At 41.9% G+C, this 26,138-nt stretch overlaps 1 protein-coding gene across 8 annotated transcripts; it reads left to right on the top strand.

Moving 5' to 3' along the window:
- The first annotated feature begins 1,340 nt into the window (after positions 1 to 1,340).
- On the top strand, positions 1,341 to 25,769 carry usp7 (ubiquitin specific peptidase 7 (herpes virus-associated)). 8 transcript variants are annotated; one of them, XM_037088945.1, is made up of 31 exons: positions 1,341 to 1,578; positions 5,976 to 6,080; positions 6,354 to 6,552; positions 7,995 to 8,133; positions 8,288 to 8,376; positions 8,488 to 8,596; positions 9,087 to 9,217; positions 10,029 to 10,083; positions 10,178 to 10,258; positions 10,619 to 10,709; positions 10,983 to 11,065; positions 11,345 to 11,454; positions 12,193 to 12,370; positions 13,335 to 13,479; positions 13,671 to 13,801; positions 14,911 to 15,045; positions 15,393 to 15,494; positions 17,063 to 17,168; positions 17,646 to 17,738; positions 17,835 to 17,902; positions 18,199 to 18,299; positions 19,439 to 19,592; positions 20,054 to 20,121; positions 20,694 to 20,802; positions 21,607 to 21,684; positions 21,809 to 21,909; positions 22,683 to 22,782; positions 23,767 to 23,886; positions 24,633 to 24,704; positions 24,828 to 24,918; positions 25,341 to 25,769. In XM_037088945.1, the coding sequence occupies exons 1-31, from the start codon at positions 1,488 to 1,490 to the stop codon at positions 25,445 to 25,447; spliced, it is 3,342 nt and encodes a 1,113-aa protein (XP_036944840.1). In that variant the 5' UTR covers positions 1,341 to 1,487; the 3' UTR covers positions 25,448 to 25,769. The 8 variants fall into 8 exon arrangements, with proteins under 8 accessions (XP_036944840.1, XP_036944842.1, XP_036944841.1 ...); XM_037088947.1 differs by having other exon boundaries at positions 12,193 to 12,349; positions 25,341 to 25,476; XM_037088946.1 differs by having other exon boundaries at positions 20,700 to 20,802; positions 25,341 to 25,476.
- The last annotated feature ends 369 nt before the right edge of the window (positions 25,770 to 26,138 follow it).

Genomic DNA, 26,138 nt, shown 5'->3' with positions numbered 1-26,138 from the left:
ATACATGTTATACTTAAAGAATGTCCAGAAAGTAAAATGAAGTTAAAAATCTGTTAAGGTATGCAATGTGTTTTTCATGTATGTGTTTGATATATGATACATGCTGCAGGTGGTATACTATGTCCTTATATGATTTGCATAGGCTTAAAATGTCAATTTAAAGAAATAATACTTTTTTATTTTTATTTATTTATTTATTTACAATTTATCGTAAGGTGTGTGTTGCTTTACAAATGGAATCAACTGAGTGTACGTGTTTACTTATTTAACTTCTTTAGTTTGTTTTCACATCCAGACAATGATTCGTTCCCATCAGTGACCGGGGCCTCGCTGAAAGAGGCTGTCACGAGTACGCTCCGCCGTGTATCCCCCCTTTCCTATAATTTTCCCTCCGTCTAATAATTGTTGTTGTGGGCTCTCGCGTTTTATTCCCCCTTTAGCGGACGCACACGCCTGATCCCTATCATTTACATGCATGTGAACCTGGCCGGGGCTGGGCCAGTGTTTGGATCTCCATGCGGATGTGACATTTCAGAGAAGAGCCGCCGACCGCCATTTTGAGATTTACCTCAGACTCGCTCAACACATCACAAACCACGGGAGGAGCGGGGTTGAGAGCTACACAGGCTCAGGCTAACGTTGTATGACCGGGCACATTCCTCACGGGAAACAAGAGGGTTGGCTAGAAATGCAACGAGGTGCCGCGTTCCGTCGTTTATCGTGTTAGGGGTGGTTTGGGGGAATTGGTTCGGTGTCGGCCCGTGGCAACTCTCGTCTCCGCGAACTTCCAAATCAACATTAGCGCTATTCCGTATTGGAAGCTGCTTTGAATGGATAGCTTTTTCCTCCGCTCTCCCCCAGACGAGGGACAATCGGAGGAGCACACGGACTGGGGATATCGCAGGCAAAGTTGTTGAATGTGTGTCTATATCAAATGCGCCTTTGTTTTCATTGTTGTTGTACCTATATCAGCAGTTGGCTGCCCAGTGTCAGGTAGCTCACTGCTAACCTAGCTATAAACAGGGTATTTGTTCCTGAAGGTGCAGGTCGTGCTGTGCGTTGACTCATTACCCCACATTTCCAGGGGTAGAGCCGGATTGATTTAGCTAATTTCAGCGGGCCTCCCTCCACGGAGCCCCGGTCCATCCAGCCCGCCCCCCCTCCGCGCCGTCAACCAGCGACTCGCACCCACCAAAGGCGCCGAGATTGGGCGAATAGCGAGCAAATACGTCCGCGTTTCTCTACCCGCTCCCCCGCCGACCTCCCCTCCTCACTCCCCGGCGCTGACAGCGGACAAGGCCGAGGTCGCAACAGAGCAGGCCCGGCCGCCGAGGCTCGACCTGTCCACCCCACCGCCGCATCCTACCACACCTCACCAGCAGTCCAGAACCCGGTTCCCCGCCGAGCCGACCCTGGACAAGGTCGAGGGTAACCGAGATAGCAGGGAGCCCCGCATCACCACCACCACAACAACAACAGCTGCCAACATGAACCACCACCATCATCACACGCAGCAGCAGCAGCAACAGAAAGCCGGCGAACAGCAGCTCAGTGAACCAGAGGACATGGAGATGGAAGGTGAGTAATGGTCCTACGAACGGGGAGCGGACACTTTTTTCGGGATTTAACGGCTGCAAGAGAAATGCATGAGGTTTTATTTGTGCAAAGGTGAGCACAGGTTGACAGTAAACATGAAGGCCCAAAGCTAGCTAGGATAGCCGGCTGAATTTTTGCTGATTGTGCGTCCGTTGCAGCAGACTTGTATGGAGCTGACCTCATTTTGCGTTCTAAGCGAACGGAGCTCGTTTCTCCCCGCACGCATGCAATGATTTATTGCTTATAAATAACCCAAAAGAAATGTTCGTCCACTCTGTAAAGGAGATCCGCCACACAAATCATTCATTCGGGATCGTTCACTGTGTTTCCAAATAAGCCGTTTAGCTTTTGTTCACGTACGTTTGCTGTAACAAGTTATCAGACGCACTTTGCCAAATCATCGCCGTTAAGAATCCAAGCGCCGTCATGGAATTCCAGGCCCGCAGGTTGTTGATAACCTAGCGTAAATGTTTGTAAACAGTCCGGCAGTAAGTCCTGCACTTAAGATGGAACCATCGCTGGGTAAATTAATTTTGCTGTATTGACTTCAATGGACTTAAGTGTGGGCTTTCGGTTGATTTTGACAGTTATCGGCACCTGTGTTCTTCATCAACGATAGCTTAGTAAAATACACTTGGCCTCGCTATTCTGACTAACGTTAAAACATAACCCGTTATTAACCGCTCAATGTGAACCTTTTCGCTAGCCTCCTTTACACATAGTGTGTTAGCATCGTGTCGGATGGCTTGGTATATTAATGCGGGCCTACAAAATACGATATCAGTAACTAAGGTTAGAAGAAAGCTCGGCTTCTAATATGCAAAGTCAATATATTTGTCTGAATAATATTTTTTTTGATGCTAGTAATTCGCCGGGCATTGTTCAAGTATGTTATGTGTTCACTAAGCGGGTAAAGTGCAATATACGATGCTAGCGGCGCAGCTAATTGTAAGCTAGTCAATTAGCCTCAAAGGCCCAATACTTTACGTTCATCGCTGGCTAGCTTGCTAGTTAGCTGATCAGCTAATGCTCACGGAGGGGGTGTGTGGCGTTCCAAAATGGAGGCTTGTATTTTGCAACGTTCGATTTGGCCATTGCACGAATGTAAGGCCTTGAATATCTGCCTCACGTAATCTAGATTTTTTTCAAATGTTTGTAATTGCCGTCCAACCATATACTGTGCTTACTCTGGGGAATATTTTTCTCGAGCATTAATTCTAGCTTGTTAGCTGGTACGAGTGACCCAGCTAATGTTAGCTAATAACGGCCTGCAGACGAATCTGTGGCTAGTGTTTGCTAGATAATGTTAGCTAGGTAGCTAACGCTAACGCAGATGCGTCAATCGTGATTTGCTAAAATGACTGGTATAACAAGTCCAGCCATTAGAGTAGAGCAGATGACAATTGTAAACACATCTTGCAAATTCTACTTGGGTTTAGTTGTTCGTTTGTTAAATGCTGACGCTTGACAGCCGGGTGACAAACGTGTGGCATTGCTGGCATATAACGGTTGTCGCCGCTGCGGTAAGCCAGGCCCGCACTTGGGCAGCGCGGGGATTTGCTGCTTCATTGTATGGAAGACCGAACGGCATGGAGCTCGCCATTTTTAATGATCTGTGTTTTTGTTAGTCAGGTTTGGAGCAGGGCCACCTCTGTAAGCGTTTAACAAGCTTCAAACACACACAGATCACCTGCTCTGCCACCGGTTTTTATTATGTTTTTGTTTTTTTATCTCAAGTTTGGACGGAGTGGAGGCTTGTGGGAGCCCTCAGCATCACTGCGTCATTTAGTCCGAGTCATTTTGTCATGGCTTCTCACTCATGTTGCTTGTTATTCTGCAGAACACAATATTCAGTTTGTCTTATGTAATTAGCTATATAAGCTTATAGAACAATGCTTCAGCTGGCATTCGATTATTCATTTTAATACTTGTTTTACTAGTAGCAGGTGCACTCACCAGACATCCTCACCCCTTACTTTCACCCCTGTTGGGTTCTCTATAAGTGCATTGCAGCCTTACAAGGACAATGAAAACAAGCTGAAATAATAAACTCCTTTATGGGTTGAGGCTCCATAGAGTTGTAGTCGGGTTAAGCCATCATGCGCTCTTCTTATCTTAGTCATTTTATCTGTTTTGCCTCAGCAGTGTTAGTGGGATTTGCCAGTGTGTTGCTGCCACACGATCCCGCTAGTATCTATGCATATACATTTTAATAGGGAAAGAATACTGCCTAAGATAAGCATCCTGTTAAAAAACAAATTTCGAAGTTTCATTTAATGATATTATATGTACTTAATGACTTTGTTTTTGGAATAGTCCTACCTTGATTGCATTGGTTAAATTTCAGAAATCAGAGAATCACAGCTTAGTGCGGTCTGTTACATGGAGCAGCATATAAGTGTCCTATAGCCAAATCACTGTAATGGGATTATCTGTGCTGTTACAACCTTGTTGCTGTAGTTTGAACAAACATCTGGAGTTGTCTTTCTGCCCAGCATACAGTTGTCTCATGGGATAAATCTTTTCTTGATGATTTAAAAGAAAATTTTATATGCTGTGTTCAGTCCAAATGCTGTGGAAAATTAGGAAAGGTTAAAAAACAGTTTTGTGCACACATCCCATTTGAAGGGAAAGATATTCTTGTGCCTTTTTTAAGAGTCACTGTTGAAGGACAGCCATAGAAGGTATTTAGATCAATTGCTGTGATACTTCTTGGAAATGTATATGTTTAAATAATTATTCAGCTTGTTGAGATTCTTGTGATTTTCCCTCCAGACGCATGCATAGTTTAAGTGACTGTAAGATCCACAGTGAGCCTGTGTGACATTTTGTTCAGAATTAAATTCTACATACAGCTCCAGCTGGTGCAGATTTCGGTGACCCCTCCATTAGTACTTAGTTTTCAGAGATTCCAGGATAGACCGACACAGTGGGCGGGACAAGAAGTTGTCATGAAGTTGACTGACAGACACCATTAGCACAGTGTAATCCACTTGGGGAAACGAGGTCAGTCTTCTGGAGGACTCGGTCAGTAACGTCACCTGGAGACAGACAGACACACACACACACACACACACACACCACTGACACTGTCGGCTCACAGGAAGACAAGAAACACTGATACAGATGAAAGACGGTGTAAGGGACGGACTGGCACATCAACACATTTGGAGACATATGTCAGAGCTTGGGTGTTGGTATCAATGCTGTCGTTATCGTTGTCATCATCACAGGATCCCGACAGATCTCCCTCACTCCTCTAAGTGTACTCTAGCTCCTCTGTATCTGTCATCAATGTGTTTTGATAGACGAGACTGTGCATTGAGCTGTCTCATCATTTGGCTGGGATAATTGTTGTCCTCCGCGTGCATGTGTTTTTGTTTGAGCGATGACTTGCAGCTTAATCCTGCATTGTGTCCATAATTACCCAGCCTACTGTAATGTTGCATGGTCTTTGTTATGCACACACATTCTCTCTCACGTTTGCCCTAACTCTGACACACAGACCGGGGAAGTAGACTTGTCATGCTGTCTCAGCAGGGTTTTCCCAGTGAAATGTATTAAAGGGGGAAAAAAGAATCAGTATGTATGTAGACATTGGAGAAAAAGAGGAGGCCAGCAGCTGCAGAATTACTCATGTTTTTTTTTAAAACAAAAGAAGAACCAGTCTTGGTTCATGCTGCGTTTATGCCGTAGATGATTCTCACAATTATCAGCTTGGTCTGGCTGGCTCTTCAAAGGATGAATCTATTTAGAGAAGATAGGCAAAAATAAGGCTTTTAAGAACTTGATTAGTCTCCCCTCAGACTTTTCACAAACATAGAACTTTTACATACTTTTGCTAAATTTTTCTATCACTTTGTATATTCACATTGTTAATGATATGGATCAACGGTGTATGAGCTGCAAAGATCAATCAATTGATATTCAACTTTAAAATAATTCGCAAACTATTTTGATAATCAATTAGTTTATTTGTTTTAAGGAAAAAAATATCTGATACTAGCTTCTTAAACATGATATTTTTTTTTCCCTAGTATCCTTTATTCCTTGGAGTTTTCCTTTGACGATGTCACCTTTGGGTTTGGACTTTTTGATCACCATTTCCTGACATTTTAGAGACTAGACAGTTAAATAAGAATAACCAGGGTGTCTTAGTTTTAGCTCTTTATGTCATAGTTTATTGATCATGTTCAATGAATTATTGAAATTCTTCACCCTTGTTTCTTACCTCCTGAGGTCAACATGGTTGGCAGCACAGAGGTTTCAGCCAACTTTCCTCCAATTGAAGAGCGGTTTCTACTCTACTCTACAGGTTACTACCTGTGCTCATACTCGGCTGTCCACATTGTTAAAATGTAAATTCTGTCTTTGCACAGCCGGGGACACAGACGATCCTCCAAGAATCCCGGCCAATCCAGTGATCAATGGTAACGTGGCCATGGCAGATGGACACAACAACACAGAGGAGGACATGGAGGATGGTGAGGACTATGTGCACTTATGCAAACACAAGTATAAATGCTTCATAGTCTTGCTTGTGTCATAGCTTGTGCTTTGAAAAAAATGGTGATAAGTAATGATCCAGATTGTCCATCTTTCTGTGACTGAATTTAATGGGCTGTGGAGTGGTTGGTCTCACATTAGGTTATGAAACATTTTCATATCTACTGTACAGTCACACCAGGTTGCGTTAATGAAAGCTAGTGGAAACCTGTTCGCTGTTGACCACCTTTTTTCCCACCATCCTTCCATAGACACCAGTTGGCGGTCAGAGGCAACTTTTCGCTTCGTGGTGGAACGCTTCAGCCGTCTGAGTGAGTCGGTGCTCAGCCCGTCCTGCTTCGTCCGGAACCTTCCGTGGAAGATAATGGTGATGCCGCGCTTCTATCCTGACCGGCCACACCAGAAGAGCGTGGGCTTCTTCCTGCAGTGTAACGCAGAATCAGACTCCACGTAGGTGTTTCGGTGGGACGGGGGATTTTAGGGGCATTGCACTGGTACAGAGGCACCTTCGAAAGTCCTTATACACAAATGGCGATTCTTGGATAACATCACAAGGAACGTTTTTTTTTTTTTATAGTATTGAATCATTTTTTAGCAGGAACATTTCATAAAACTGTTGTTCACATCAGTGTGGTCATATCGCATCAGTGCTGATCTATTTAAAACTTCTGTCTATTATAACCTTGAGTCACACTTGACATCATTTGGCTTTCTTTGACAATAAAGCATCTTCCATGTTAATGTGAGAAACTGTCTGCAAATTGATATAGATTCAGTCCAGAGATTAAAATGTTTTTCATCATCCCTGCGGCATTACTCCTTGTATTGATTTTTGGTTGCAAAGCCTGTGAAGCATCCCACCGTTACGCTTCACAGTTGGCATGGTGTGCTTCCACGTGGTGTTTGGATTATGTCAAACATAGCATGTAGTACGCTGTGCGGAAAGCTAAACTTTTAGTCTCATCAGACCATCAAACCGCCTACCAAATTGTTATAACTCACCACATGCCTTTGATCAAACATAAGCCCAGATGTCATATTAGTTTTCAATGATGTCTTTCCCCTAGATGCAACCGGTGAAGCACCAGTGTAACAGTTATCTTAGCCTTGGGACCCTGCAGCTCCTTCAAAATTGCCATAAGCTTCACAGCATCTTCCCTCACTAGTGTCATTTACACATGGACATTTGACAGGCAGAGCCGCCTACTCCTCAGATGGTCACAGCTGAGACATTCATCTTATTTTTTAATGCTTGTCATAATGGCATGCATGCTGAGGAGTATTCTGAGTTGTTGGAACTTCAAGATGCAGGAGTCACTTGTCATATCTTGATTACACAGATGATGATTTAGGTGTGTTTCAGTTAAATCAGTTGAATGCTTTTTTGTTTTGTATTTATCTCTAATTGACATCAGCTTCTAGTGCTTGTGGTCTCTTGAAGGATTTTTTTTTCTGAAGCCAGCTATCCTGATGAAAGGATCTTTTATTCAAGTGTAAGCGCCCTCTTTGACCTTTCAGTCAAAGGGTATTGTTAGAATTCACCAGAAAGAAACATGAAAGCAAGTGAAATTGGCTATTGATGCCTTATCACGTTGTAGTTGGGTCACCCTTAACCACAGGTTGTTCATTTTATACTTTGAGATGCAATTAATCTTGTTCATGCACATTAATTATGTTTTATGTTAAACACACTTCTGAGTTTACAATTTCTCATGAACCTCGAGTCTAATCTCTAACACTCATGCAGGCAGCTTATTCCTCCATGCGTACACAATGTCTAAATAATCTGAGACTGAGAAAAAATGGCAAAATTAATTAGATAAATTATATTGCTGCCTCGCAATGTTAAGATGGCTTTTAAAGATTTCTCGATCCTGTTTTCTGTGTTTCAGGTCATGGTCATGCCACGCACAGGCCATGCTGAAGATCATCAACTACAAAGATGACGAGAAGTCCTTCAGCCGCAGGATCAGTCACCTGTTCTTCCACAAAGAGAATGATTGGGGCTTCTCCAACTTCATGTCCTGGAGTGTAAGTAAAGAATCAGACAAACAAATCCATGGCGGATTAGTATTTATCAGTGGCTGGCAGCATAATACTTTTGCTCCTATTTGGACCACGTTGACTTGGTCCTTGCTTTCACTTCTTCCCATTCCTATTGAAATTTACTATCTTTGTGTTTCAGGATGTGACTGATCCAGAGAGGGGTTTCATCGATGATGACAAAGTCACCTTTGAAGTCTACGTCCAGGCAGATGCCCCACATGGAGTGGCGTATGTAGTTTTTAATTTTCTTTTGGTTCCCCTACAAGTTTCCCAGGATTAATTTCTGTGTGTAGGTTAAAGGAATTAAATCCCTAACTTCAACATTCTCTCTGTAACCAGCTGGGACTCTAAGAAACACACTGGCTATGTTGGACTGAAGAACCAGGGAGCTACCTGCTACATGAATAGCCTGCTACAGACTCTCTTCTTCACCAACCAGCTACGACGGGTATGTTTTACACTTGTAGGATGTTGTGCTTTCAATGCTTACGATTAAACTTACCTATAGCCATATGTTTCTTTTATGGATATGTGCACTAGAGCGTCTGTTCAGCGGTTGTACCTTTTATGTCCACATATTGATGTGCCACAAATATTAAATGCCAACATCAAATAAAGGCAAAAACTGAAATGTGAACTTATATTCTGTGTGTGTCTGTGTGTTTTGCGTGTTGCTTTTCTGCTATTAGCATGACTATCTATTGTGTTAATTATTGTTCCTTTTAAGTTGCTGCTCAATGTTTCTTGGAGCAGTGCTTCTACCATCATCTGGTTTCACAGAGACCCTTAAATTCACCATAGTCTTAGCACTGTTGTATAGTGTTTGTGTTTTTTTTTCCCACAGGAGCTCTATAAATGTGCAAAGTTTAATTGTAAAGTAAACGTTAAAAAAAGTAGAATGCTACTTTCTAAATGTGTGAATCCTCCTGACTCTCCAGGCGGTGTACATGATGCCCACAGAGGGAGACGACTCGTCCAAGAGCGTTCCCCTGGCTCTGCAGAGGGTTTTCTACGAGCTGCAACACAGCGACAAACCTGTCGGCACCAAGAAACTCACCAAGTCCTTCGGGTAAAGTAAACTTGTCGTTAATGATGGCTCACCTATCTTTTGTCTTAAGCTCAGTTGAGACAAAAGATTCCCAACCAAAATAGAACCATTTTAGGACATTGCAGGGGAAAGTTGTTAAGCTGTGAGCTGACCCATTGGAGCTTGACTCGGGCAGGCTGATGGTGTTGCGTGTGACCCAGCTTGTCAAGTCACCGCTTTTGCTCTTTCTCTCCCACACATTTGTTTTTGCCACTTAATCATTACTAGAAATGCAACTATACTATACTAGAAGTAACTCACTATCACTGGGCACTGTTAATTATATCCAGCCATAAAAAAGCCTTAAAAACTGGTGGATAACACTGAAGGGGTGAGAGTTGTTGCAGTTGAGATGATACATCGTCTCGTCACGGCAGCGTGAACTGACAGCTTTCAGAACGCTGCAGATTTGATGAAAGTAGTTACAAGTGTCAGCTTATCTCTCTCCTTGGTCTGAACAGGGCTTTGAGGTGACACAGATTGATGCTACAATGACAAGTTTCACCTTGTCTATTAATTTTCATGTTGGCATAACAATCGAAATGATATTGACAATACTGTGCCGGCTGACCCTTGAAGTGGTGATCAAGAGAGGGATATATCATAAATTGGTGATTTGACTTGCTGCTTCCATGGATCATTCCAGACTACTTTTGCAGAGACAACTTCAACCTTCCTAAGTTTTTTTTTTTTTTTTTTTTGTAGAATTTGAAATGGCCAAGTCTTGACTCATTGTAAATGTTCTATCTAACTGCCTTGCTCTTTCTGTGTGCTTTTCTTTCACCTTGAGAAGATGGGAAACACTAGATAGCTTCATGCAACATGATGTACAGGAGCTGTGCAGAGTGGTGAGTTCTCTAATGGTCTTTTAAAGAATTTGTGTGTCTAAGTTTATGCATGCCGAATAGTTACTGACATACTGTTTGTGTTTGTCTGCTTCAGCTCCTGGACAATGTGGAGAACAAAATGAAAGGCACTTGTGTTGAGGGAACCATCCCCAAGCTCTTCAGAGGAAAGATGGTGGTATGTCTCCTCTTTATGGCTATGGTCACATTTTGTGTAGTCATGAAACACCTCAGTCCACCCTTAGTGACATTTCAAGAAGAATTTAACAGTTATCTTGTTTATTCAATGAAGGTAGGGTTTTTTTAGTCTATTTTGCACAGTAATGTCAGCACAGTGAACATTATGTAAATACTGCTGCAGATTTTCCTAACATCGTGATGATTTGAAGTAGTCTAACTTGGCGCAGGATGTAGCCTGGAACAAGGTCAGTTTAAGAATAGAATGAGGTTAAATTGAGAAGTGGCCCTCTTGGAAATCATATTTTTAACTTGGCATGTATTCATACAGCCTAATCCATGTGTGTTTGTTACTCCTCAGTCATACATCCAGTGTAAGCATGTGGACTACCGGTCAGAGCGCATAGAGGACTACTATGACATCCAGCTCAGCATAAAAGGAAAGAAGAACAGTGAGTAGCAACATGAATACAACTTCACAGCTTTTTTTTTGTTTAACAATGGACGAGTGAGACTTCGCTATCTTTTCTCTGAAATAAATTACACTGATCTAATCAAACTATATCATGATATTGCCTCATTCCGCATTTCCTGCTGTATACCGTATGAGACTCTTGTGACATGGACTGCAATCTTTTGTAATATTTATGTCCATACGTTGATTTAAAATGTACATATTTGGATGTTTTTCTTGACGCTGTCTATGCTTTCTGCTTCTTTTCCAGTCTTCGAGTCGTTTAAAGATTACGTTGCAACAGAGCAGTTAGATGGAGACAACAAATACGACGCAGGAGAGCATGGCCTGCAGGTGAGGCTGCACAGTGACTGCGTCTAAAATATTTATTAGGTTTCTTTTGTATATAGGTTATTTAGTTTGCTTACATGTAGTTTTATGTTTTCATTTTTGTTGTGTATCGTTTTGCATTTATGCTTATATAAACCTAACATTTTTTGTCAAATCTGTCCTTAACTGGTAAAGCAGGACCATGTTGACATAAGAATGTGAAATTTAAATGTGACTGTGCTAATACTGCACACATTTGGGGTTGGAGAATTAATTTTGATGGGATGTTTGTTTGTGTTGCAGGAAGCAGAAAAGGGAGTGAAGTTCCTTACCTTCCCTCCAATCCTTCACCTGCAGCTGATGAGGTTCATGTACGACCCACAGACTGACCAAAACATCAAGATTAATGACAGGTAGAGCTAAAAACACCATACCATATTCTCTCACACACTTGCATGTACATTCTTTGATATATGCTCACACAATGCGTCAGTGGCTGGTGCAGCGACATCATTTTAGAGACACTCTGGTCCATGTTAACATAGGTTAAGGGAGCGGTCTATTTCCAGAAACGGCTCTTGAGCCTGCTCACTCTGAACAGCGCGCCCTGACCTCCTGCACTAAGACAGTGAGAAAGTGAGTCATTGAGAGTTTTCTTCTCTCGGACGTATCATTCTTCATAAAGCTTTGTGGGAGCTAATGGTGTTTTAACAATCCGCAAGGATAGAGTGACACTTTCAGGAACACACACACACACACACACACACACACGCAGCCATCCAGAATAGCTAATTTCCCCCTGTAGCGTCTCAAAGGGTTCTGAGTCATCCTTGTGACGCTGCCATCAGCACCTGGCCCCCTGAGGGCTTTATGTATTCTCACACACACATTTAACTCTTGCATTCTCTTTTGCTTTCCTTCTTGTATGATATGTTGCCCCATGTCTTCATATTTGACCCTTTATTCTTTTTTTTGTCCTGTGTCCTTCTTTCCCATTTTCTCCTGCCTGTCATCTCCCATCCTCTGCAAACTCTCTCTCCCACCTCTCTTGCCCTTGTTTTCCATCTTCCTTTTCTCTACTCACACTTCTCCAAATCCACATCCTTTGTCTTTCTACCTGCTGCTTCTCCCTCTTCCTCTTCACTCTCTAGGTTTGAGTTTCCAGATCAGTTGCCCCTGGATGAGTTCCTTCAGAAGCCAGACTCCAAGGACCCAGCCAACTACATCCTGCATGCAGTGCTAGTGCACAGCGGGGACAACCATGGCGGTCACTACGTCGTCTATCTTAACCCAAAGGGGGACGGCAAAGTGAGTGTCAAGGAACCAATAGTGAGAACAATTTTTTTTATGCACCTTTCACCCAAATATTCTGTAAACATGCTTAAGGTTTCTGTGCTAGTAGTAATACATTTGAGAGATGATTGCATTACTACGTTATTGACATTACTGGGATGCTCACCGTCAAACATGTCATCACGATAAGTACTCAAGGATTTTTTTTTTTTTTGGTAGAGCTACCATCAAGAAAACGGCAAACTGTGGATATTTTGAAACAATCCATTTAAAAGAATAGTGACTTACTGCTGTTACATATATGAAAAGTTGCCAGAAAAGATGCCAGAGTGGAGATTAAAAATATCAGCTTCCACTTCTTTATTGACACATTGTTCCAGAAATATACAAAAATATTAAAAATGAGGTGAAGCATTTGCTGAGCTACCCACACAGATTCAGTGGACAATTAATAGTCAGATTAGCTGCTTGACAGAAGGGTTGTTAGCATCAGTCTCACCACTTAATATCAAAGACCAGACCATTCAAAACCAGTGTTGAACACTACAAAAAATGTTGCTTGACAAGTACAAGTTCAATCTCTATTGTTTTTTTTCACCCAATCTTAAAACCTGTCTAACACCAACTCATCTCCTGCTGAACTCTGAACCACAGACACGACCACATCGGTTCAGTGTATTGTTGTAAATTGTGTGACAAAGCACCCCAGTACCGTTCATCCTATTTAAGAGGAGGGCAATACAACATTTATGGTCGTTTTAACGTAATATAATCAGGGAAGTTAGTGTACATTTTTTAGCATCATGGACAGCATGTTGGTATTCGAGTTCATTCAAAGCATGTCAAGATGATTTGCCGCATACGGTCGTCTTAAGTGCTCTCTGGTTTTTCCTTTTTCTCCCGTCTCCTTGCTTGGTTTTTTTGCCCATTTGCCCCACTCTTCATCCTCGGTTCTCCACCACCTCCCCACTGTCTTCCATCACTCTGTCTCGCTCTCCAGTGGTGCAAGTTTGATGATGACGTGGTGTCACGGTGCACCAAGGAAGAGGCCATAGAGCACAACTACGGTGGACATGATGACGACCTCTCAGTGCGCCACTGCACCAACGCATACATGTTGGTCTACATCCGTGAGTCAAAGCTCAGTAAGTAACATATCCTTTCACCTTCTGTATTTCTGGCTAATGTGAAACAAAAACTGGTGTCCATAAATGCATAAAAGATTCCCCTCAACTACTGCTCAACAGCTCATCTATGATAAAGAACAATATCCTGCATAAATAGAATTATTGAACCTGCTGTATAATTCTCATTTACGTCTGTCCCTGTATCTCAGGTGAGGTGCTTCAGCCAATGACCGACGTGGACATCCCCCAGCAGCTAGTAGAGCGTCTGCAGGAGGAGAAAAGGGTGGAGGCACAGAAGAGGAAGGAGCGTCAAGAGGCTCACCTCTACATGCAGGTCCAGGTATTAAACCAGGACTGCAGTTTAGATTCCTAAGTGATGTAACGCTCTGGAGATTCAGAGTACTTTTGATCGCTGATTTACTTCAGAAACTAGCTGGTGTTAGCTGCTGATTACAGATCGTGAGTTTGAAGAGTATACATGAGAAACACATCTGCACTTTGGTTTCATTAAAGAATGTACAGTTGGAACCCGGAAGATTTCCCTACAAGTTTGGTGCAGTGCTGCAGGGGCCGGTAGTGTCAAACACAATTTTAGCAACAGTTCAGATGTCATGACAAAGGCTCTGAGAGTCTGGAAGTATTTGGTTTAGGTACTTAGGTGAAAGTGCTTGAATTTTACTCTTAAAGGTCTGTACAAACACTGAGTTAATCACATTAAGGCAATCGCTGGTATACATAAAAGGTTTTCCAGTGAGTCTTGAGTTGTTTTCTCTGAGTGAAACCTGTCAGCAGCAGGCAAGAATGTTGGTAGTCTAGCTGAGCTCTGGCAGTCATAGTATGGACGAGCTAATGAGAGGAGCCGCAAGTGATCGGGAGGAAACGGCTCATTGAGAGAAATGTTTATTCTGTACAATGATGTCACTTGCTTTGCCTTTTGTTATTTTGTCAAAGATGAAGTCTGGACAGAAGTGTAGTCTCTCTATTACTTCCTCTGGAGAGGCAACAAGGGGAATAAATAAATGGCAATAAGGATTTTGTGTGGTTGAACAGTTTTACAAAATGCCTATAACTATATAGAAGCCTTTTTTTCTCACTAGTTTAAAGTGATCTCTGCAGTGGGTCTCTGTTTGTTTCACAGACTGAAGGCTTTCAGTAGTTGTTTTGTGAATAACAAAGTGCCACAATGCAAAATCCGAACAGACCTGGTCTACTTCAAGATGTGGACGTCGCTCTTGCAATTTTGAATGTGTTGAATGCTAAAATAAATGCAGCTCCAGTGCTCTGGCTAGATCAGGATGTCCAGCCAGCTGACATGTAACTGCAGTTAGGGCAAATGTCTGCACACTGTATCGTCTTTCTGGTTCTCTCTCTTTAAGTCTTGGTTCTTTGTACATTTTTGATGTCAGTCACTAATGTTGTTTTCCTCCTGTCCTCTTCTCCTCTGGCCAGATGGTGACAGAGGACCAGTTCTGTGGTCATCAGGGCAATGACATGTATGATGAGGAGAAGGTGAAATACACAGTCTTCAAGGTCCTGAAGAGCTCTACACTGCAAGAGTTTGTTCAGAACCTCTCCCAGACCATGGTGAGACCCATCAGTGCATGTGTCTGAGGGTTAAAACATTAGTCTGTTTGTGTATATACAGGTGTATGGACAAACTTAAGTTGAAGTACAATATATCATTCCTAGTTTTGTTGCTTAGGATGACTAAAAAGTAAACTGAAATACATTTTTAGAAGAACTCCAAAGAATTTGATCTCAATAAAGCAGAAGTAATTTTAAGTTCTGCCATAACAGAACTCCTTTCATATCCATCTCTCCTTATCTACTTGACCTGCAGCTACTTTTGACTTGTGATATGAAGTCCTTTTTGTCTTCCCAGTGCAAATTAAGTGCAAATTGAATTAAACCCACCTGTTCATTTGCTGCAGGGTTTCCCACAGGACCAGATGAGGCTGTGGCCCATGCAGGCCCGGAGCAATGGAACCAAGCGACCCGCTATGCTCGACTATGAGGCTGACTGCAACAAGTCTGTAAGTGTTTGGTCTCTTCAGACCTGTTTGTGGGTGTAACCAGTGCAGGTATTTCTGGTACTCTGCTCTGGTACATTGTGGGAAACATTCCTCATCTGCCTCAGTCAGACAAGAAGCTACCACTGTGCCTTCACTGTTCATTCAGTATAGCTGTGATTCAGAAAGATGTTAAATTTAGGTTAGTTTACTTCACAGGAAACCAGAGGAAACTATGCTGTTATCCATCATGTAGACATGAGTGTAGGCAGTGGTGAAACGAAGAGATGATTGATCAAGTAATCAAGTGATCGACCAGAGACCATTTAAAATTGGTCAAGTGGTCAAAGTCATTTTCCAAGGAAATATTGAATTTCTTTGTTCACATCTGTTTGAAAGGAAGACTTCTGTTACTTATGTTTTTATCTATCGTGAATGCTAGAATAAATTGTATACACTAGCTGAAACAGATGTTAGTTTTTGTTCAGCCTTTTCTCCCCAATGTTCTCAAGGGAAAAAGGGTATTCATCTGGACTATGTAAGCTAGTCCTCACTGTACATTGTTAGGAAGTTCAAATGCACTACAAATTTTAGGTAATGCATAAATGGTTTGTATTATTGCAAGTTTTATTAGAACTTTGTCTTGGTTATTATGTTGCTAAATATGATGAATAACACGTCAAGAATGATTTTCATCCAATGAATAATATAGCAACTGCAGTAATGTTTGAAAATGAGGACAGAAATATAAGCAGGAGCTTGATTGACAGTCTTGGATGAAGTACGTCCTCAGGGCCCGTGTCCACATAGCTTTTTTTCTGAGCACGAGCCGCTGTTTTTTTTTAAAAAATTTTTTTATTGTTTCTAATGTGCCGTGAGCGTAGGCAGCAGCATGCGGCCACCTAGAGTGTCCAGCATCTTTTCCAGAGCGCTCCACTTTTTTCTTGCTGCTGCTTCTTGTGTTTCAAGTTGAGAATCTCTCAACTTTATAGAACGGCACTGGATGCATCAGTACCGCTTGTTTTCAGGCAACCAGTCATACATTAGAACAGTCGGGACTTGTCACCTGTCGCCCTGGTAATCCAGAAAATGGAGGACAAGCTTGTTTTGGCTGTTTCTGTCTATCCTGAGCTTTAATAGGTGGAAACTCTCATAACAGAGGCATAAAAGCCCATTTGTGGGACCAGAGTATCCGTACACTGAATGTAGCTGATGAGTGATGTGCTTTTATCACCTTCAGTGTTTTAAGCTTGTTGTGAGCTATGTGGTCCGTCCTCTGTTACCAGCTGTCAGTCACAAATATCATGCAGCATTTTTTCTCTCAGTGCTCTTTGGAGCACACAGGCAACACTTCTGTGCCTGCAAAAAACGATATGGACATGGGCCCCTCAGTTAATGGCAGCGCGTTTCTCTTTTTGATGCATCAGCTCATATGTGATCAATCAGTGCAAAGCGTAACTGATTCCTAGTGTATGTGTGCTTTAGTAACATCAGCATTGATGCCCATGAATGCATGCTCTTCTCTGTGCCTGTGTTCTTTCACTCTTGCATGTAAATACATTTTTTAAGGTTTGTGCATTTCTGCATTTCAGATGATCGACTTGAGTGACAACGAGAACCCCTGGACAATATTTCTGGAGACCGTGGATCCAGAGATGGCGGCCAGTGGGGCCACGTTACCCAAGTTCGACAAAGACCGTAAGTCCCACTCATTACCCGTCATCCAGCTCTATGTCGCTTTCAGCAATGTTTCACACATTGTGGCACTTCATTTTGTTAATGACGCTTGATTTAGAGAGATCGGTGACTCATTCTAGGTTCAAAAAGTCTTACTTTTAAGCCTGTGGCAGTGCTGAATGACCCCTACATTATTCCCCCAATTAACCTTTCAAGGTTTTGTTTCAAACTGCAAAGCCACTGTGTTAGTCTTGGCACAGACAAACTGCACTATTAATTTCCTAGAAATCGTGCTTTATGGTAGGAAGAATAAAATAATGTAATGTTATAGGAATAGTTTTTGCCCAACAAGTTAATTACTTCCCTTTGTGTGTTCCGTATTTTCATTTTAACATTACACTGACATGCTGTCCATCTCCAGCAACAATTTGTTTGTTTTCATCAGTCACTATGTCAGAAGTGGTTCCTATTTTTGTAAAATTGGTGCTTTCTTTTCAGATGATGTCATGTTGTTCTTGAAGATGTATGACCCCAAAACCAGAAGCTTAAATTATTGTGGACATATCTACACACCTATATCCTGCAAAATAAGTAAGTAGTGGCAACATCCGAGTCTATTTTAAGTGGAAATGCTCTGGATTTAAAGATTAAATCATGTTTGTGTTTCTCTTTTCTCTTGGTAACCAGGAGACCTTCTGCCAGTCATGTGTGAGAGAGCAGGGTTTCAGCAGGAAACTAGCCTTATCCTCTATGAGGTGAGCTATTTATGTAGCGCTCGTTTGCTGACACATTCCTGTCTTTTTCTCACTCGTTCTCACTCTTCACTAGCTCCTTCACACGCTCTTGTTCTCTTGCTCTTCTATCTGTCACACAAGCTTTGCCTCACAAACTCTCTTGTCCACAACTTCACACTATCGTATGCAGCATCACTCTTTTCTCATAATTTATCCTTCTGTAGCTTTGTGTGTTTACATATCTTTCCTCAAATACGCTTGTGTGCTTACGTAGCTTCACTTTGACTACATTTCCCATGATCCCCTGTGTGTTACAGGAAGTAAAGCCCAATCTAACAGAGCGGATACAGGACTATGATGTCTCTCTGGACAAGGCCCTGGATGAGCTCATGGACGGGGACATCATTGTCTTCCAGAAGTAAGTCTGACTGTGTGTCTGTGTTTATTTTCATGTGCAGTATGACTTCATTTACATTCAGATTTTTACAGCTGAATGGGTTAAAATACAGTGGGTTCCTTTGATGGCACCTGTGAACTTTATAGCCGAGCAAACAGCCCAATAACCTTCGTATCTCATGTAGATTTAGAAGCGCAGCATGTTGTTTTTGACAACTAGTATTGCTATAGTTCAGTGTTACCATGAGTGTGTTTTTATCATGCTTTGGGGCCATTCCAGTTCACATTCCATCAGTGGACTAATTTCTGCTGATTTAGCAAACATAATGGTAATCCAACAAAAGTGGTGAAGAAGCCTGAAAACAAGTGAACATGTATGTAAACAGTGCTAGAGTTAAACACACTAAACACATTTGTCAGAGTGCAAGAACACAATGTGTTTTGGTGAATAATTCTAAAAGGAGACAACTTTTGTTTGTTCACAAGAACACTCCACTTGCATGATTTCATTTTGCACAGTGTCCCTTACTACGTGTTTTGTTTTTTGGCGGCTCTTTGTTAGAAATATTGTTATTCTTAAGTTCTTTGCTGTTCCTCATTTGTTTCAAACCTCATCGTCCTATCCATCCTTTCATTTGCCACTGTCACATCTATGAGTACATCTGGCTGTCTCAAGTTCTTATTTCTGAGGAGTAATCTCTTAAAAAAATAATAATAAAAAATTAGTGAGGTTATTTAAGAACAGCCTACCTGGAAGACCTTCAGCTGAACACCTACTGTTGTTTTTCATGATACTGATCTTATTCCAATACAATACCTTGAAAAATATCTATTTTCAGTGTCATGGGGAAATATTGATAAAACATTGAGTGCATAGATTTTTGATAAAAATAGTGGTAGTGTCGTATCAAAACTGCAGAAAATGAGTATTGATACCGTTGCAATTATTCAGAATTGATGAATGGATATTTACGTATTTTTGATGACACTAGCTGGTACACCTGGCATATTTAAACAAGATGATGTACCTTGCATATCCTTTTTTGAGATGGAGTAAAGTGCAAGAAAAAGAAAAATCTACAAGGTTCTGCCTACTCTTGACAACACTGCACATTCTGCACCCAAGCTAACCCACTGTCTGACCTTTCTCCAATAACGCAGGGACGACCCAGAGAACGACAGCAGTGAGCTGCCGACAGCAAAGGACTATTTCCGGGATCTCTACCACCGTGTGGACGTCATTTTCTGTGACAAGACCATCCACAATGACCCCGGCTTTGTGGTCACACTCTCTAACCGCATGAACTATTTTCAGGTGCGTGCCTTTCATACCTTTTAAATGTTAGTATGTATTTGATAAGTGGTGGTGGTGGGGGGGATGTAATGTCAGTGTGGTTGCATTAGCTCAGGTGAAAGGAACTCATCATTCTCCAAACAACAGAATATATATTGTTGTTAAACCACATCAGATATTGGTAATTTACTTCTATTTCATATACGACCTTAAAACTGAACCTAGTGATTGTGTGGCTAGTTTTGTGCTTTAAAAGACAATCCGGTAGAAGACCTATAAAATATCTTTAAACGGGTTTAAGTACTTGATTCTTTAATGCGTAAACCTGCCTAGTTCTAAGCTCTATATATTATAAATAAGGATTAAATGTTTTTTTGTCCCTCATCCCAGCAGTTTCCCTGTTCTGAGTTGGCAGACACAGATGATACCTGACAGGCCTGTGAGGATCCCCTCTTGTAATGTTTGTGTTGTTTCTTTGTCAGGTGGCCAAGACGGTAGCGCAGAGGTTGAACACAGATCCCATGCTGCTGCAGTTCTTCAAATCACAGGGGTAGGAGGCTTGTCTCATCCTCACACGCACACAAATGCACACACACTCACACTCACACACACACACACACACACTGAAACACACTAAAACTAGAATTTTACAGTCATTATTTCACGCGATCGGTCATGTTGCACGAAAGAAAGGTTGGATGTTGTGTAAAATAAAATGAATTAAAACATAGTTCAGTCATTGGCATACAAACTGTGTTTGCCTCTTTAACTTGTTATAGGCTTTAGTTTTCTCACAGAATGTGTCACACTTGCTTTTGATTTGATTACTTGCAGTTGTCAGTAGAAATGTTGCGTAACCTGTCCCCCCCCACCTTTCTTTGTTGTTTTCCTCTAACTCCTCCCACTCTGCCTCCTCCCCGTCGTCTTCTTTTCTCTCTCCACTCCTCCTTCATTCTGCTTCTGCATCTCTGAATTTTTTCGTCTTCCCCTCCTGTTTACCCAATCTTCCTCTTTTTTTCTCTTCTTTTGCTCCTTTATCCCACACTCTGTTTCTCCTCTCCCTTCATCTTTCTTTCCTCCCCTTCGTTGTCCTCCCCCCCTGCCTGGTGGTGTGGTGGCCAGGTACAGGGACGGTCCAGGGAATCCTCTCAGACACAACTATGAGGGAACGCTGCGGGACCTGCTGCAATTCTTCAAACCTCGGCAGCCCAAGAAACTGTACTACCAGCAGGTAGGAACGACAGCTCTGGGACTTTTGTTCTGCCAAAAGATGTCTTGATTCTACACAGTTTCTCATGATGCTTATCATTATTTTCCTTCACACCTTTTTTGTCTTTTCCTGATAACTATTCCTATGTTTTGTTGATCTATTTAGGGCTGGCAAATGTATTGATCGTTCCTGGTGCTGAGATCTTGAAATCTGCAGCTTGATTTGATCTGTCATTATAGTAAACTGAATATGTTGTGTTTTTGGAATGTTGGTCAGACAAGATAATCACCCTTTCCTCTTGCATTTTGTGCATTTTCCTTCATAAATGGTTCTGGATCTTCTGTCAGAATGACAGCTGATCAATGCTGTATCGTTTTTTCTAAAATCAAAATGCCTTCTGCTTTCCCGAGAGTTTTAGTGCGCAAATAGTTTCAGTATGTCTGTACAGAAAACCATATGTGGAGATGGAGACACCAGATTTATGTCAAAGGCTAAATTGATAGATATTGTAACAGGGACGTGTCCAGCCAGCTAGTCATTGTTAATGTGTTTGTAGTAGATGGTCATGACTGTGCAAACAAAGCTAAAGCTATCTTGGCCAACTTGCAGCTGTCTACTCGGGTAGATGTACCCATGTAGGAAATGATGAACATATGTCCATCACTATACAACAGTATATTATTTTCTAAATAAAGCAGCTGGTAGTTGATGAAACGTTTTTGTAGCTGTACAGATGAGTGTGATGTAAGCTACTTCAGTGACATGCAAATTATGTATTCAAATGCAAAAAAACTGAACAAGACTTCTTTCTCTCGTCATCCACAGTTAAAGATGAAGATTACAGACTTTGAGAACAGGAGGAGTTTTAAATCCATATGGCTCAACAGCCAGTTCAGAGAGGAGGTAAATCACAACCACACACACTAATCAGCCACATAATGCATGTCAGTCTCACCCACGCATTCTGCTGGAATCGCACAGAACATTTGACTTATCAAAGACGTAAATGTGTGTGAATCCATTGCAGGAGATCACCCTCTACCCTGACAAACACGGCTGTGTGCGGGACCTTTTGGAAGAATGTAAAAAGGCGGTGGAGCTCTCTGAAAAAGGCTCTGAGAAGCTCAGGTATCTATCCTGCAACTCTGTGTGTGTGTGTCACTGTTTATTAGATAACCACAGTATTCTGTGGTATGGAAAACAAACAACACCATCACTCTGTCGTATCACTTATTTCAGCTGTTTATATGCAATCTGAAGACATTTCTATTCCCAGCCATGGCATTATCACATTATCATACACACACATAAAACAAGAAGATTTCTCATTGCTGGTGGATAGACTTAAACCAGTGGAAGCTAACAGAGGTCACTTTCTCACCTGCCTCGCCCTGAGAAGAAGTTGAGCCTGTGTGTTAACCCATATAGCACAAACCTTTTCATATAGCGAACAGATTTTTCCCGCCAGTGTATCTTGGGTCAGGAACAGTTCAGAGAGTGCTGGTTGGTCAATTTCAGCCTGTGAATTTGGCTTCCATTTTCGATTTGGTTGAACCTTTTTTTGACCTTTTTTCAATTATCGAGCAATTGTGAAGAAAGAAACATTTTCATGAAGATTTTACCAAATACTTTAAATCATAACCTAGCAGCACCAGCTTTTCACCTCAGAGGTGCTCAAAACTACTGCAGCAACCACAGCCAACAGCAATCCACCTAATATTCTGATAGCTTTGATTTTCATTTTGCTTCTAGCTCTTGTATTTGTTGACTGATTTTTATGTTGTTCCCTGTTTAATGTGATGATACTCTCTAAGAATTTAGTTACTGACTGTAGATTATTCATCCTTTCTTCCTCTGTTTGCTCTCCCTTCATCGCTCCTCCTCTCTTCCTCCCCCTGCAGGCTGTTAGAGATAGTAAGCTATAAAATCATCGGGGTTCACCAGGAGGACGAGCTGCTAGAATGTTTATCCCCGGCTGCCAGCCGCACCTTCAGAATAGAGGTAAGTGTAAATGTGAGACTTTTCCTTTCTGTCTCTTCTCTTTGTAGTAGTTTATATTTAGTCATTTTTTCTCTCGCCACTGCATCACTTTACAGGCCCGTCAGCGTGGCTGTTATATTTTTTGCTCACAAAGTTTGTCTACACAAGCAGCCACTTTGTACAGCTGTTTGATGCCATGTCCACATGTACCAAAACAATCTTTTTTTTTCTCCATCTTCCCCGGTATCGTTTCAAGAATATTTGCGTCCAAATGGATCCACTGAGAACGACTAAAAACGCTGTAGTTCATATTCCAGGCCTCTAGGTGGCGCTTGAAATTCACCAAAAATTGAGAAGAAGAGACGGAGCATGCGCATAAAGCTTGCGCGCTGTATACAAACAGACAGTAGACAGAGAAACCGAACACAACAAGAAAATGAAAATGGCTAGTGCAAGGAAACTAGAATCGTTTGTGTGGACCAGTAATGAGGTCGAACTGCTGCTGCGACTCACACTTGACTACAAGGCGAGTAAGTTACAATAAACATGAACACAAGCAGTAGTCCATCACTGTTGTTGTTGTTGTTGTTGTTGTGGGGTTCAGAGGTTGAAGGCTAGCAGTCGAGGGGTGGGGCGATGGCGTCATCGATACAGAAAGTATGCAGATTTGTCATCCACACAAGGACAGAGGGCAGCGTTTTGGGATTTTTCCACCCTGAGTTTTCAGGCACTGTGTTTACAGGATCCATGTGGACGATCAGCTAAAACAATGCAAAACGATGAATACATGTGCGTTTACACTAATAAGCATCTCCGTATGGACGGGGCCTAAATTTTATCAAAACCCTCCATATAATTGCTTCCAAACAGCTTCTGGCTTGAAGTCTCTTGCACTCACTACACCTAACAGTGTGATTGTTGGTGTTGATCTGACCATACACACATTTTGTTACCTGCTCTACAGTTGGTAGCAGCTCCACTCACCCATTTTCTCCCCTCAATCAGGAGATTCCTTTGGACCAAGTGGACTTGGACAAGGACAGTGAAATGCTTATCCCCGTTGCTCACTTCCACAAGGAAGTCTTCGGCACCTTTGGGATCCCGTTCTTGCTCAAGATCAGACAGGTGTGTGTGTCTGTTTGTAAAGCCTACCTTTTTTAACCCTTCTACCAAAAACTGTGAATGTCAACCATTCCAAAATCTGAATGTTCCTTTACTTCATCATCATACATTGAACTGAGTTAAAAGTATTAATTCAAAGTACTCCAAACTGATCCGAGCTTTAAGTACTTTGGTACATTTATTTATTGTAACCTTGATGTGTTTTCAGATTAAACGATGTGTATAGTTTTTAGCTTTCTCGGCCAATCTGAGTGCAGGACTCTGCTGCCCACTGGTTGCTAACAGCTATCTGGCTCCCGTCCTGATTTCAACACAGATTTGTTGTTAAAATGTTGCATTATAAAGTCGAAGAAATAGGATGCATCTCCTGTCAATAGTGACTTAATAGTGTATCCTTTTCTGATTACATTTTTTGTTAGGACTCATTATGGTTAGTCAGCCAGTGATGGTAACCATAGTCACAGCAAGATGCATCCCATTGCAGTTGGCACTAGGTTCAGTTTGTCATTTGCGAGGCAATAGTTATCCTTGCACATGTAAAAATCAGTTTGGTTGAGGCAGTATCTTTGTTCATCCCAAGAAAAAATTGTATCATGCCCATGGCAGGTCACTGTTAGTCTCGAGCCCTGCAGTTTGTACGCAAAAGAGAGTTTCTGTTCTACTTGGCATAGTGTATTACCCAACATCATGCTCAGTGTTGGTCTGGTTGATTCCTTCCCTGATTCCCAACCCTGCCCCCTTCCCTACAGGGCGAGTCATTTCGGGAGGTGATGAGGAGGATCCAGACCATGCTGGAAATCCAGGAGAAAGAATTTGAGAAGGTACGACACCTCACACTGCTCATACGGTCAGAGATTCAACATGCAGTGTGGCAGGAACCAGACAAGTAAAGAGTTGTAATAACATGTATTTGTGTGTGTGTGTGTGTTTGTGTTTTTTCTCAGTTCAAGTTTGCGATTGTGATGATGGGGCGGCATCAGTACATCACTGAAGACGAGTATGAGGTCAACCTGAAGGACTTTGAACCACAGCCAGGTATTTACTACTGCTTCTGCTAACACAACCACTGCTGTATTTAATGTAACTGTATGAAGTTGTGCAGGCTGTAGCTAAGCTCTGTGAGTTAAACAAACACATGCAAATATGTCAGGACAGTCCCGGGAGATAAATCGTTTAAATGATGCCACTGTATTGGCCCTGCAAAATGCTCCAGGGACACAAAAAATCCTAAATGCACTCTGTGTGCCTATTGAAAACATGCGAGAGCTTATTACCGGTCATGATATGTTGTAATTAAACCACCCAAATACACCGATGAGGGCCTTAAATATTCCTTTATGTCAAAGACCTAGAGATTTGTTTGCATAAAATTCAGTTTGATGTTTGATGAAGCGCTTGCTCTGAGGCAGGACTACTGCTAATGCTAATAACACTATTTATGTTGTCTCTCCTTCCAGGTAACATGTCCCACCCGCGCCCCTGGCTAGGGTTGGACCATTTCAACAAGGCTCCAAAGAGAGGTCGCTACACCTACCTGGAGAAAGCAATCAAGATCCACAACTAAAGCAGCCCTCCCTTCCTCTTCTTCCTCCTCATCCTCTTCCTCCTCCTTCTCCTCCTGCTCCGCCTTCCTCCATACCTACTTTAACACACCATAACCACAGACTGTAACCAACCGTGTGTGCGTGAGTGTGTATGTGTGTTTGTGCGTGAGAGACTGTGTGGGCGTGCATGTGTGCGTGCTCGTATGTGTGTGTGTTCATCACTTTTAACACCCCGCCTGGACACCTCTACAGCTCTACACCGGCACTATGTCTTCAGCGATACGGATCTTGCTGCAGCTGACGGATTATCCTTCAACCACAAAATAAACTGCACCAACCACCTCCTGACTGTTGATTTTGTTGTTAATTTTATTTTGTTTTTCTTTCTTTTTTTAAAAAAAAAAAAATCGTCTCCCTCTATGTTTGAGGCTGTACGGTTCTTTTTCTTTTCTGGCTTCTCTACCTGTTGACTGCCTGTTGGTTTTTTTTTTGGCTTTTTTTGTTGGCTGTCTGGAGGAAGTGGGAGAACTGAAATTGGATTTTAATATAAAATAAGCGGAGAGGGGAGAGGAAGTGGGACACAGTATAAATATAAGTATATATATATATACATAAATATATATATATATGAACTTCTAGACTTAGGTTTTTTTCCTTTTCCCACCCCACTCACCGGAATTGTTTTCCCTTCAGAATTTTTGGGGGGTTGTT

The sequence above is a fragment of the Acanthopagrus latus genome, chromosome 23, assembly GCF_904848185.1.
Source record: "Acanthopagrus latus isolate v.2019 chromosome 23, fAcaLat1.1, whole genome shotgun sequence".
Classification (NCBI taxonomy): Eukaryota; Metazoa; Chordata; class Actinopteri; order Spariformes; family Sparidae; genus Acanthopagrus; species Acanthopagrus latus.
This window is presented reverse-complemented; position numbering and strand designations above follow the sequence as displayed.

What these genes read in the sequence shown, in the direction of transcription:
- usp7 (XM_037088945.1), top strand. Translation starts at nt 1,488, where the DNA reads ATGAACCACCACCATCATCACACGCAGCAGCAGCAGCAACAGAAAGCC. An exon ending in CTAGCCTTATCCTCTATGAG is followed by an intron (nt 17,903 to 18,198) that starts GTGAGCTATTTA and finishes TGTGTGTTACAG; the next exon opens with GAAGTAAAGCCCAATCTAAC. An exon ending in GGACTTTGAACCACAGCCAG is followed by an intron (nt 24,919 to 25,340) that starts GTATTTACTACT and finishes CTCTCCTTCCAG; the next exon opens with GTAACATGTCCCACCCGCGC.